At 42.6% G+C, this 14,370-nt stretch overlaps 1 protein-coding gene across 2 annotated transcripts in view; it reads left to right on the top strand.

Moving 5' to 3' along the window:
- Window positions 1–3,519: 3,519 nt before the first annotated feature.
- USP3 (ubiquitin specific peptidase 3) overlaps window positions 3,520–14,370 on the top strand; it is a 41,951-nt gene continuing 31,100 nt past the window's right edge. For both annotated transcript variants that reach the window (XM_086620612.1, XM_086620613.1), the window contains exon 1: window positions 3,520–3,617. In XM_086620612.1, coding sequence (XP_086476738.1) covers window positions 3,527–3,617 — 91 coding nt within the window. In that variant the 5' untranslated portion in view covers window positions 3,520–3,526. The remainder of the gene's footprint in view (window positions 3,618–14,370) is intronic.

Raw genomic sequence — 14,370 nt, forward strand, 5'->3', positions numbered from 1 at the left:
TGCGTTGCATCACGACTCCCTAATAGATTGAATCATCTTTACTCAAGTATTTATCTTGGCAACTAGAGACAAAAAATCTAAAGGCTACCACATTTGCTGTGGGCATGGCAACTAAAATGAAGAAATATGCAAATATTTGGGCAAAATCACACTGTTTAGAGACCTTCACTGAACGGATGTCCACCCACGAATGAGAGAAGGAATAAAACTCCAGTATTGTCTCACAAAGGAACTAAGTGTCAAAGAGTGTGAGGATGGTTTTGCCTCCTAAACATGAAACATGAGGGATGGAAGATGAAGCACCTGTTTTGGTAAACCGAAACTTTTCTGTTTAGTAGTTTTTCCCAGGTAAATGCTGCCCAGAGAAGTTTCAACTGGTGCGTGTCATTCTAGAAAGTGCTGTGCTTAGCAGAGTTATGCAGTCCCTCCCAACCTCCCTGCAATTCCAAGCGCCTTTTGTTCTTTTTTTATGGGGATCTTAATAACTCCACAGCAGGGGAGAAAGGACATTTTTCTATTTCGAGTTGAATAGTTGCATCTTAAAATAAATGTAATAGAGGATGGTCAAAGGCTCTTAAATTAGACAAGTCATGTTTATTTTTTCTTTGAGAAGTTTGCAAGTTTGCAGCCTTCTGGACTAAAAGAGGAACTCTAAGAGAAAGTAGTACATAGGCCTTGTATCTCTAGACATTTCTTCCATAGTCTGCTGTTTAATTTTGCTGCAATGGATCATACCTTTTCCTCTTCATCTTCTCTTGACGGTACTACTAGCCCTCTGTCCCTCTCCCTTCCCTCCTGAAACAGCAACATTCATTCCTATCGGCTGCCCCATTCAGACTGTTACTCTCTCAAGTTCACGAGGGGCTTGGGGAAACAAGATGGCCCTCTCCTATTGACTCTTACCTCATCCTTGGATCTGTTAGTACCTTGCCAGAAGATACTCTTCCAATATGGCTATGCTTATAAAAACTCTTATAATATATAGTATGGTAGCTCTACTGATTTCAATGCATTGCCTGAGATGTAGACGTTCACGCTGGCAGGGGTTCAACTCCCGTGGCTGTGCAAGGCCATACTGTTCTTTTGAGACAGACCCTGGTTTTGTTTACTTAGAAAAGGAATTGATTCCCCTCTCCAGGTATATTATATCAACTGTAAAGTCATGAGTGGGAGTGCTAAAATTAAAGAAGATAATTAAAAGTATGTAAACATGTTTATTTTACCATATCTAATCCTTGTTAACCAGTTCTTTACTTCTGAAAGACTAAATACACTGCTAACGTAACCCACGCAGTGAGATAAGAACTGACTGTTTTGGTTAAACTCTGGTTGCAAAATAGTACTGAGAGAATGTCAGGTGATGCTGGTACGGAGGGGAAAAATGAGAAGGGCAGCTCTGAAAAGAAAAGGTTTGAAAAGCTCTGAAAACTGAGGTTTCTTTCTGATTGCTTGTGTGTAAGGATGAGTGGGGCTTGACAAGAGAATTAGATGTAGGCATTGGTTAGAAAAAACAGAAAGCAACTACAGTCAAACTGCTGCTTTAATTTAATGTATGCCTTCATTGTACAGTGTGGCAGAGGGAGGAGGGCAGAGAAGAAATGAAAGGACCCCTTGGCTAATATATAAACATGCTAACGCCACCACCTTTTGCTCCTTAAACTTGTACAAGTAATTCTTAGATGTTTATCAAAGTTGTGTTGTGTGAAACAATTTTTTAAATTGTCTTCCTAATTAGTTTTTGCTCTATTTATACAATACTTGTTAGAAAACTATACGTAGAACCTGTAAAATGTATGTTGGGAATGTTACATGCCTGATTGATCAAATGTGACAGTTTTGAAGGATGGGGGATACGTAAGGAAGCTCCATGGTTTTGTGTCAAGATAACATCTGCCTTTTAGTTCACAGTTTGGTATTTATGAACTAATTCTGCTTCTAACTACACAGCTAGAAATACAGACTAACTCCATTGCGAGTAGTCCAAGTAGTTTCTGATGCTGTGGAAAACTGTATCTTTCATGCTCTGAATTTCCCCTCTTGTGTAAACGGTGAAAAAAAGAAAAGGAGTAGAGAACGGTGTTCTACCAAGGAGATTTGTGACCACTAAGGCATCTTTGATATCAATGTTTAAAGTATGTAAACTGAAAATCCAAACAGAACTGTCAATTTCTAAAATAGTTTTATATGAAATAGTGCTGTGCCATGTGAAATATATCAAGATAGATGGTTTTTGTGTCTATATGCAGGTCACACAACAGGCAAAACCAGTGGCAAAATTGTGTTTCTCACAGTAGTTATGGCAAGAGAAAAAGGTCTAAAACTCCTAATATGCAGGAGTTGTCGCTGTTCCTTAGATTAAAAACATCCGCACTTTTCCAGGTATTAACGGTGGTGGACTTGATTTGCTGCATTTGAAAAGGAACCGAGTATTTTCAATAGAAGATTTGTATGGATCTGGTGTAGGCATGCAAAATTGTGGAGCCATGGAATTGTTATTGTGTGTTGTCTGGAAAAGCTGTAATACAACATCTGTACTTTTGTTACCACTTAACTTAAAGGTGACAGTCATAGGGTGGGAAATTCAGTAACCAGCTCAATTTGAGGCCAGGAAACTCTGTAAAGCAAGCATGGGGCAAAGACGTTTGCCAGTGACCATAGGAGACACGAGACGACGACTTGCTGTGGTCTCTAGGGAGAGGTCGAACCACGGCGCACTTCAGGACAGAGCTGGGGCCGTGAGCATGCGCCGCAGGCTCTGCATCTCAGAACAGATCGCTCCAACGCGGCATCTGCCTTGGCGCACGCACGCTCCGTGCCGCCTCCGCTCGCGCGCACGAAGCTGCAGTGTGTGTGAGCCGAGCGCACGGGCCGTGCGGTGCGGCGGGCCGTGGCGCAGGCGGGTCCGCTCCAGCCTGCACTGGCGTCGGCGGGGTCGTGCCCCGAGTGACGAGGGCCAGAGCCTGGGCCTGGCACCGCGCGCCGGTGCGGCAACCTGCAGCGGGAAGCTGTGAAGCACTGAGGGGGCGGAGATGGGAAGGACCGATCCCCGCCACCGCGCCGGCCCATACGGCCCGGCGGGGCCTCGCGGCGGAGCCCGCGGCCGTTCCCTGCCCGCGCGCCCCCGCGGAGGCCCTGGCGGCTGCACGCGGGCCTGGCACGAGCGGGGCCTCTCTCTCGCCCGCGCCGGCGGGAGGCGAGGCGCGGCTCGCGGGTCCCCGCGCGCGAGCGCAGCCAACGGCCGCCGCCAGGCGGGCGGCAGAGTCGCCCCGCGCCGCCTCGCCCGGACGGGAAGCGGCGGCGCGGAAAGCCCGGCGGGCGGAGCGGAGCGGCGGAGGGGAGGCCGGCTCCTCGGAAAGCCCGGCGGGAGGCGGGGTGACGGAACCGCTGGTCGCGGACGGGAGGGCGGCTGCCCGCAAAGCCCGGCGCGCGGATCGCGAGACCGGCCTTAAGATGGCTGTTGTGCGCGCGGAGCCGTCGCTGTAGCGCCGTGAGGAGCCGCCCGCCGTGCCCCGTCGCCTCGCCCGCCATGGAGTGCCCGCACCTCGGCTCCAGCGTCTGCATCGCGCCCGACTCGGCCAAGTTCCCGCAGGGCTCGCCCTCCTCCTGGTGCTGCAGCGGTGAGTGCGCCCGGCGCGGCCTAAGCGGCGCCGGCCCTCCCGGCCTGAGGTGGCCCGGCCGTCCCGCCGCCCTCTGAAACGGGCGCCTGTCGCCGCCACCGGCCGCTCCTTTGTTCCCCGCGGCCGGCGCGGGCCTCGCCGCCCCTCGGCGGGAGCGCGCCCCGCGGCCGGGGGCAGGCACGGCGGAGGGAAGGAGGCCGCCCCGGCTCCCCGCTCCGCCGGGGGCCGCCTCGCGGGACCCCGCTCTGAGGGCGGGAGGGGAGCGCCGCGGCGCTGGCCCTTCCGCTCCTGCTCCCCGCGGGGGAGCCGCGAGGCGGCCGCCACATGTTTCGGCGGGGGTGGAGGGTCTTGTCTGCGCGGCCGGCCGGCCCGGGCCGCCGACTTTGTCCGCTCTGGGCGATCGCCCCCAGCCCCGCGGGCGCGGCGGAACGCGAGAGCGCCGCGCTCCTTTTGTCTGCCGGAGGAGCTGCGCGCTTGGTCCTGCCCCGGGAAGCCTGGCCGCGGGGGCCGGGGCGGAGAGGAGCCGGTGGCTGCTGCAGGGTCAGTGTGTTCTTTAAATCAGTCTGAGATTACTTTTTTTTTTTTTTCAGAAAGATGTTTTTGAAAATACTTTAGAGAGTGTCGTTTTAATTGGACTGCTGAGGCAGAAGGCGACGCTTGGGCCCCCCCTGCCATCCAGGAGTAGCTCAGTGCAGGTGGTCTGTGGGGGCTCTGGAAGCACGCTCACCTGCTCCGCTGTGTGGGTCGGTAGGAGCGTAGAGGTCACCTTTTTTTAGTGCTTTGCTCGCTGTTTTAATAATGCAAATTACCGTCTTTGAAATGCGTCCTGTCTTCGGTAGCGTCCCTCGCGTGATCCTGTTTGTTCAGGGGCTTTCCCCTTAAAGGTGCTGTGCCCAAGGTGTTTTAAACTTGGCTTTCTAACGGGTCATATCACGTTTCTACGCAGGTAACCTCCGATGAGTGTTGTCATTTTTTGGTACATGTTTTTGTTCAGTAGAACTGTAACGTGTTTGGTTACGCTCGGTATGAAGGCAAATGCAGCCGCGCAGGTTTAGCGTAGGAAGTAGGCCCCGCTTCGTGCAGCAGCTTAACTTCTTGTGCCGTGGGCACTGGAGAGAAAGCCTCCTTCGGGAATGACCGATCAGGGAGCGCTGAAATGCTAGATATGTTTTAAGACGTTCCTTTTTTTCTAATGGAAGGCTGGTTGTCCTTTGTCTCGCGGTATCTGTGCTTTTGTGTGGGAAGGCTGCAATTTAAACTTGAGTTCTTCCCTGACTGCAGTTTCCTGGAGCCAAGGTGTGGTAGTGCTGCTCCTTCCCTTGGCAAAACCGGTTATTTTACTCTGTAATGATTTTGATTTTAGGGGGAGTACACTTTACAGTGGAATAATGTGGAGAATGATTAGAAGGAAAGGAGGAGCACAGGAAAACTTGTTGTCTCTAATGTTTCTTTACTGAAAAAAAATTAGTAGCAAGAAGTCTAACTGTGTAGGGCTGTTACCTTCAGAGTATCAAAGATGAGCAAAGTCCTCAACCAGAAGCATATGGCAGTAAGGAACCACCCTTCAGGAAACCTTAAAAAGATAAAATTGCCAAAACTAAAAATGTATGCTCAGGTATTGTTACAATTTTCCAACTTCAAAAATTAGCCAGTTTACAGCTACAGGATCCTGTTAGGCATGCTGCTTCCTAACAAAGAAGTTCAGCGATTAGAAAAAAATCTTTGTTGTTCAGAGGTGCCTCTACCAAACCAGCACTTACAGGGAGAGCCAGTTGCTGGGCAATCAACTGATTTATTACAGCTGGGAGGCAGGAAGAAGGTTCCGGACACTTTGGGGAACCGAATAGATTGATGACGATGCCATGTTTAGGGGAGTGTCTCTATTTGCTGTGCTCTTTAAGAAAATTAAGATAAGTCGTTGCGCAGTACTTGCATAGGTAACTATTGAATTTTTAACAAGTAGACAGAGAAAAAGGTAGGTACATTGAGTTTAAATTATTCTGATGAACAAACAGCAGGCTCTTGTTAATTTAAAGCAAATTAAAATTGTTCTTTTTAAAAATGAATTTTGCGTTCCTACTGTCACAGTAAAATGTAGTGCCTCCCTTTTCAGTTCCAGCCAGTAATATGTGATTATTGTTAACTCCTTAATGGTGTGTAGAGTACTCTCTTTCTTGTTGGTGCTCGTTTTAATGAGATTGATTTTTTACAGACATGTAATACTGGTTTCTATCAATTCACAATAAATACCATTTGTTTTTTTAAATACAGCTGGTTTTGCTGCAGCATGGTAATGTAAAATTAAACAGAGAAAATACCATCTATAAATTAATATCTTGTCAAAATCTAGTGCATTTTCTATTGCTTTTGATGCTGTTTTCTAAGGTTCTGTGGGCTTAGTTCTTTTTGTTGTTGGTGTTGTCTCAGTCGGAGAAGAATATATAAAAGATAGTTTTCTGCAGTCTGTAATAATAAGGCATCTCTCATCAAGCATGTTGTCTTAAAATGACTCGGGACTTGTCGTCAGTCCTGTTCTGAGTTGCTGCTGACCTTTCCAGAAAAGGAGAGTAAGTGAAGATACTGATGCAGGAAGCTTTCTGGCAGCCACGTGCCCTGCCAGCGATGGCAAAACGTTGCAGAATAGGTTGGAGAGCGCGTTCTTGGTTCAGACTGCCAGTGGCTATTTTTATTGCTGTCTTGCGGTGCCGTGAGTTGAGGCGCTGGAATTGTCAAACTGACTGTGTGATGCGTATTGTTTAAGTACCTTTTCCTCACCTCTCCACAAAGACTCTCCTTACGACAGCAGTAACTTCACAAGGTAACACGGAGGCACTTTTGAATATTGTTATTTGATATGGAGTATTGTGTCGTTGTGTAATGGAGGGCTGTTGCATTTGGTGCTGATATTTGGAAGCTAGCTTTGTTGAAGTTAGGGAATTGATTAGAGGAGTGGCCTGAGTTGCTCCTTTGGCCAAAATCAATTCACCTGAAAGCTACCTGACAGAGTTGTTAAGGAGGTCTTGTGATGTAGGAAGACTCTTTGAAAAGCAGTAAGAGGAAGCATTGACAACAAGTGTGTTGATACAAGTGTGAATGTTTTTGCTCCAAATTAAAGAGTCATGGTGTATGTTGGTTTTTAAGTGTCTCTAGAACATCTGTTATGTTACTATTGTGTAGTTTGGAAGTCTGAGAGTTTAAGCACTGCTGTTTAGAAAATAGCGTGCTTTCCCCCGAGTATTGAATGTGGTCAAGCGTGCTGTGTACAGTAAGCGATGCAGAAAGCAGCACATATTTGCTTTGAGGAACTTTAAGACTACCAAAAGAGAGCACAGAATGCCTTTTTGCAGATCCAGAGGCAGGTGATGGTGGTGGTTGTTGTAACTGGGCATTTAAGAGGAGAGGAGATGAATATATGAAGTAGAAATCGTACAGAAGCTGCAAATGGCTTTTTGTCAGTGCTGTCACGTGAAATACTGCATGCAGATTTCTGCTAATTCCAGTTACAGTGCAGTCTTTCCATGCACTTTAATTTCTGAAACTTCTACTGAACTTGGAAGGAGAGTAGCTGGAGGTGTTGGCAAGAGGCAAAGTGTCACAGACTGAATCAGTTGAATTTGTATGATGTGCCACACCTTCAGCACTGTTGTGCAAATCATGTAATTATGAAAAGTACTGTGGAACAGCTCAGATGTGGTATTTCTCAACAACTTTTCCTAGACTCATGAAACCACAAGGAGCCATGGCTCACCTAAGTGTGATTGCAGTCTTCCAAGCATGCCTGTGCAAGTTTGAAGAGTTTTTTCCACTTTTTTTTTCTGCATGATTGAGGATGCATTAGTTCTCACTGGACTCGGTGATTGTTCAATGTAGAATTTGAAGTTCGTTCTTTAGGAGAAAGCTGCAGGCAGATAGGATTGTGTCTGCCAAAACAGACATTCAGTGGTTTGCTTGGGTTTTTTAAAGGGGAATTGTACTTCTGAAGTATGATTAAAACTGTTGCGTTCACTGTCAGTTGAATACTTTTTTTTTTTTTCTTAAATAACATAATTTTGTTAGATATCGAAGAGCAGTTCTGGCTGTAGTCTGGTATTTCCTGAAAAAGTTAAATATATTTGCCTGGCATCTGTTCCTTTCATTCTAACTTCTGTTGAATGGGAGCTTTAATTTCACTGTGTGTCAGAAACATACATTGTGGCATCTGAAATGACGCTGGGACCATAAAAATTACGGAGTACGAGGAAATTGTTTGAGGCCTACTGAATGATGATTATGGTGGCAATCCATGCACTGAATTAGTGACCTTTTTTTCTGTGTTTGAAGTAGTTTAGTAAATACTTAGTGAATTCAGTTAGTTCAGAATACCTCGAAGATCACTGAATGCTTTATTTATATGTGAGAGCAAATATTTTGGGCTGAGTAGGAGGACTTTCAAGAACATGCTGTAGTGGGACAGGCTGCTTTTGATGTGTTCTTGTTTGCCCCCACCCCCAGACAAATTTTTGTTTTTGTTTTCTTCGTTATATCAGTTACACTGTTCTCTTTTCATTGGGGGTAGATAACAGCATTCTGCCACACTGTGTTTTTTGGTGTTTAACTGTTGCAGTCAGTGCCAAAAAAAAAAAATACACTGTAAAAGCTCAGATACAGACTGCACTGTCTCTGCTTTCCTTTTCGTCTTAGCTCCTTGTTAGTGTTTCTTCTCCATCTCGAGGAGTATTTGTCTCTACTTTTGCTTTTTCCTTTTCATTACTAGAGGTCCATTCTTACTAGAATCCAGGAAGAGGAGACAACTCACTGAAACTGGAGAGGGGTAGATAGGACCTTCTTCCTGTGAAAAATTCTGGTCAGTCAGCAACGTGTAGCCTCAGGGTAAGCTCATGGACAGTGTGTGGAACTAGTGGTCTGTATGGGCGAGGGTTATTTGTCACCCTACATCTGGAAAATTAATGTGGCCTGGAAATTACCGGATTTATCCTGAACTTTAAATGACAAAATATGTTAAAAAATTTGCCTTTTTTTCTTTGGTCACTTAAATTTATTTTCAAAAATTGAGTAGTCTTTCATCTGTTTCTCTGGTCACTGCAATGCAAAAATGCTTGTTAGTAACTCTACAGACTTTATATGTTGTTATATTTCCTTAAATTCATTCCCTGCCTGTCTTTTTAAATAAAGCTTGTTAGATTTGGATTTTTTTTTAGACTCAGTCTTGTTTTCTTTAAAACGTTGTGTGTGGTGGTTTGTTGTTTGTTTTTTTTTTTTCCATTTGAATTGGCTACTGGTATATGAGCAAGCCAAGGGGGCAGTAGTTATCTTTGCCCATGTGATAGAGCATAGTGCTCTGGAAGTGATTCTATTAGAAGTTGCGTGTTTATTGAGGTGGAGTAAAGGTCTCAACTTCAGTCTCATACGCTAGACCTAATTTTCCTTTTAATTACAAAAAAAAGTTTTTGTTTTCAAATGCTTGATATCTTTTAAAAGTCAATAAACTTAAAATGATGGTGATTAATATTTCCTAGATTTTCTTTTCAAAAATTTGTTTATACTCGGCAAAATCACAATCCATCAGAAAACTTGAGTGTTAGCTGAGGAAAGAGACCACTTCTGAGGAAGGTAGCAGTCAGACATTTAATACTTTTATTTTTTGTTTAGAAACTAGTTCTAATCTTCATGATGATTTTGAAGGACAAATTTTACTACCGACTGTTCCAAAGTATTTCATGATCTAACTAAAAATCAGTGTTTTGAAATGACTCTTCAAAGTGTACCCCATATGGTGAGGCAACAGGATAGTCTGAGGCGTTGTGGAAGCAGGTTATATAAGGCACACTCAAGTCGGTAGGAGAAAGACTCATGTGCATGGCAGGCTCTTGATTTATCCACAGATTAGTGCAAATCTCATTACAGCTGGTTTAAATGTAAGCAAGGTGATAATTTTCACCTGCCTTTCCCAAGCCCTTCAAGATGTGCAGGAGCTAAACAAGACCGATTTATTATTCTTACTCTTTTTTTTCTGATTGTTGCAAGGTGCTAAGGCCGACAGAGTTAGACTAGTTAATTTTTTTGTCACATCTGTGTCTGAGGTTCATAAAGTGAAAGTTTCAGACCTGATATTTGGGATGAAATTAAGCTTTGAGCTGTTTCTTGTTTGATCAGTGCCACTCACTTCATTTAGTAACCTGTCCATGCTTCGCTTTCTGTTTTAACAAACATTCATTACCTAGGTAAAAAGTGGTTAAAGGCCATTAATTAAAATAATCCATGGACCTTAGAAAATGCAACTTAATCAGAATTTTAGATCTGAAAACTAGTTAAAGCTTTTCCAGTTTTTATTTTGAGATTATTGGAGGAAACAGTTTTTATTGTAGAGTGAAATGGAATAATATCTGATACAACTCATTGCTTTATGCTGTCCTTGTTATGGGAGCAGCATAAGATTTCTTGTCCTTAATGATTCATTTTATTGATTATAAAGGGGTGTTTTAAACTGTATGTGACATGATGAATACACTTATCATTCAGCAATCTTAACTGGTATGTCAAAACAATCTTCTAGTGGTTGGAGTTCCCCCCCCCCCTTTGGAATGTATTGTGTAATTTTGGATCTTGTAAATGTAGTTATGAAATGTCTTTGACGGATTTTACTACCCATTTGAATCTAATCACAATACCCACAGGCAGCCTGGCAAAATAAGGTGATCCTTCTGGAAGCTAGCTGTGGCTGTTCCCCGATCCCCAATATTGCAGGCAGACATTTGAACTTTAAAGCAACCTGGTACTATCAGGCGTGGGGGCGGGGGCTGGAGATCCTTATCAATACCAGACAGGTAGATACTGATTTTTGAAAGTAATTAATAGGTACAGCATTTCGGATTCTGTGTGAACATGAGCGTCTGCTTGTCCGCATGAAAGTACAGGTGCATTTTCTCAAGATAGCCATGACCCTTTTTAAAACTCCTTTCTAACCTTTGGTTTGTAAGTTTTTCATTTGGTAACGTTTTTGTCCACTGAGCATTTGGTTTCCTTTTGCTCACAGGGACGGTTAGTAATGTGTTGTTTGCTTCGTATTGGGGAATTAGGAATGAAATAGTGGGGACTACAAGTAAGTAAATTAACTACTAGGTTATATAAAGAAAGCAAGAAGCCTTCTTGCTGTTTTTCCCCTCTTTTCCCTCCTATTTCCAGCCTGAATGTTTTAACCTGAGATTGATTGCTGACTGACTCAAGAAGATTGCTTTCCTTAAGAGTTTAAAAATCATGTTACACTGTTGGCTTTGCTGTGCTTTTTCTGGCTGCTGTCTGAAAATGAATATTTGTGTGTCTCGCTCTAACATAAAGATTGAGTAACTTTTTTTTTTTTTTTTCCTTGGCATGCTACTGCAATAATGAAGAACAATATGGGTGAGGGCTAGAAAGCATTTAATTTTAAAATGTATACATATATGTGTGTATGTATGAATTTAAATTTGGATACTAATTAGTTTTCAAAGTAGCCAAACCACTAGAAATTGGTTTTAGAATGTAAAGGAGAAATAGAGGCAACATTTTTTTTAAAAAAAAGTGCTTTCATCTGTGATTGTTCAGTAAAATAAGCCTGCTACTGATATGTTATTATTTTTTTTTTTTAATAATGCGTATTTTCTCACTGTTGCTTTCGGGTAGGATGTGGTTGATGTGGTATACGCAGAAAAGTCAACCACTCACATTTCTTGACCTAAAGTTTGACTTGACATGTGGCAAGAAAGACTAAATTACAAAAAGAAAATCACATTACTGTATCCTGAGAGCTAAGCATCTATGTGTGTGATTGGTAGTGTTAAGTGACCTTAATTTCTTTACCATAAGGAAAGCAGCAGCACAGCGTGCTCTGTGTGTCCTGGTGTGTTGCTGCTGTAGGTGATCCGACTTCGGTTTTGCACCTCCCCAACCCCGGCCAGTTCAGTTAACCACTTCCTCAGGAACTGACATGTCTGTTCACACTGGTTGAAAGTAGTTTTTCTTACCTACCTGTCTGCTTTTCCGTGACTGGATTAAGAATAAAGGCAGATGCAGCATGCGTTTTTTAAATTCCAAGTTTTTCACTGTGGAATTCTAACTGCGTAATGAAAATACCAAACTGTAAGGCGATGTAAGGCTTCCTAAATGAGGAAGTGAATTGCATGTAGATAAAGCTAATTACATTGTTTTCTGACAGACATTCTTCAATGTTAGGAATGTGTTGGGGACTTCAACCTATTTATTCTACGAAAAATTGTTCACCTACCCGTGTTTTATATTCTTACTCAGTTGTTGTTTAATATGTCTGAATGAGATAGGATTTTCCATTTTAAGAGTGGTTCACTGTAACTGTCTGAAATTTCTTGTATGAGAGTGAGCAATGCTTTTATTTAGTGACAAAGAGGAGGAAACCACATGTGCCATTAAGCCTGAGCACAAATATTAGTTGATTTTGTAAGTTCACTCACTATCACAAAGTGACTTACTTGTTTTCTCACTAAAAACTTAATCTTTCTGGTTTTGGCTGAAAGATAATGCCAGAAGAAATAGCTGGTGTTTTTTTTTTTTCATAGCTGTAAAGGTGAGGGTAGTTTTGTTTGTTTGTTTCTCTCTTTCTTTCTTTGTTCTTCAGAGTCTATTTGAATTCTCTTACGTTGTAAGGCGATTTGAGTCAGGCTAAGACTTGATACTGTTGAGACTTCTATTCATTGTGCACCTCTGTTATGAGGGTATGAAACACTGAAAGAATGGTTAGCATTTTTGTATTGTTAGTAATGCTTACCAGGAAACTTGCTTCCTTGTACAATCTCTTGCTTTGATTTAAATGGAGTTTAAATTTCATCTTTTCTTACCTTTTCTTCTAGTATGTGGGTACTGGCTGATTTTAAACCAAAACATTTTAAACCGTATAATTAAAAACCGTTGCCCCTTCTATCTGGTTTCATTTTGACTAGAATGCTGTTATTCTAAAATAGGCAATAAAGATGTCTAACAAATGAAACAACGTAAAATATTGTTAAACACAATATTTATTTTTCTAATATCAAACAGTTTAGAACAAGTTCAGTCCGTTTATGAACTTCTTATAATAGGGCTGAAGGTAGGTTAGAAAGAAGAGCTTTATGTTTGTGAAATGAAGTTTGAAAAAAAAATGGGAATACTCTTTAAAACCTAAACAGTAAAGCAGCTGGCTTGTAAGTAAGATGTAGAAAATGTCTCTAGTTTTCAAAGCCTGTGATGTTCCTTTTTCCTGCATTCTTAGTCTAGAATAGGGCTTTAGTCTACTAAAAGGTTTTAAAAATACTCTTGTAACATTTAGTTCCTTTTTCAGTCACCCGGTTTTCGTTACAGTTACTCATCTGGAATTGGCTTAACTTCTTAAAACATAGAGCAGATACTTTTACCAGATGTGTATACAGTTTAAACATACCATTCTTTCCCTCCCACCCCTTCCCCCCCCCCAAAAAAAAAACAAAACAACCAACCCACCAAAGAAAACAACACAACAAAAACCCACCAAACCAAAACCAACAAACAAACAAAAAAACCCACCCCAAACAAAGAAAAAAAACAAAACAAACAATCAGCAGCCATAGCCGTTTAACTCTGTATTTAAGTTCTGGAACTTACACTGAGATTGTCAAATCACGTTAGCATTCTGCTTGGACTTCATGCGTTTCTGTGTATGTTAATGCCTGTCCTGTCTTATGATTTTACCAACACGCTTACTTGAGATACTCATTTCAGTATTTTCGATTCCTCCTGAATGCCAACAGTCAATAGGGTCAGATAATAAAGTTGCATGTGTGCTTGTAGCAACTGTCGTTTTAAATACACAAAAGAATGCGAAGTCAAAAACTGGGAACATGAGCAGTTGTGTTAATACATGTGTACCTTAGTACTAAGTAGTTTATATTGCCTGTTACATACGTGCTGCCTGTAAAAATACTGACTTACCTTGGAGAACGCCTGTATTTTTTAGGTTTCTTTGATTCTGCTACTAAAGTGTTGTTTCAGTGTTGGAGTGTGTCCAATTCTGCACGTACCCTCATGTCCTGCAGTCTTGACTGATGTTCTGTGATGGGTCAGACTTCTAGTTTTTGCCCTAAAAAGCTGTTTTATTGTATATGCTGGTTTATAACCAAGTTTATGGGCCAGAAGGAAAGAGTGCACATGGCTCTGTGATGTTGTGATTTGAACAGTTCATTATAAGTGGAAAAATCCTTGGTTCCAGTCTCCGTTCCAGTGACTGAATGCTTCATCTGGTGGATTTTTGAATATAGAATGTATGGATATGCATTGCTGTGGAGACTGCAGCCTACGTAAAAGCTCTAAATGCCAGGTTTGGTGAAAGTCACACTCTCTCTTGCTTTGTCTCACTGTTCCTCTGAATAACTACTTATTCATGAGAAGTGCCATCTTTAACAGAAGGAAATGCTGGTCCTCCTTCAGCACTTAGGAGCAGTCTGGAAGGAACATCTTCCAAGGGTAGGAGGTGTGTGCATTAAATCTGAGGCATTCAGATCTTGAATGAACAGGTATTTTGTGGAGCAAACTCCTCAGGTGATTTATTCAGTCTTTGAAAAGACCATGTGCCTGTATCCAGAGGGAGTTCCAGAGCTGTAAATTCCAGTGGTGGGCAGAACCCTTTTGCAACCCAGCACGTAAGCCTGGAGGAGGGATCACATCCAACGTGTTCATCTCCTTGATATTTCTCATAGACTAATAACTTCAGCAATTTCCTACTTAGAATATTGGC

Source organism: Tauraco erythrolophus, chromosome 14, assembly GCF_009769465.1.
Source record: "Tauraco erythrolophus isolate bTauEry1 chromosome 14, bTauEry1.pri, whole genome shotgun sequence".
NCBI classification, from domain to species: domain Eukaryota; kingdom Metazoa; phylum Chordata; class Aves; order Musophagiformes; family Musophagidae; genus Tauraco; species Tauraco erythrolophus.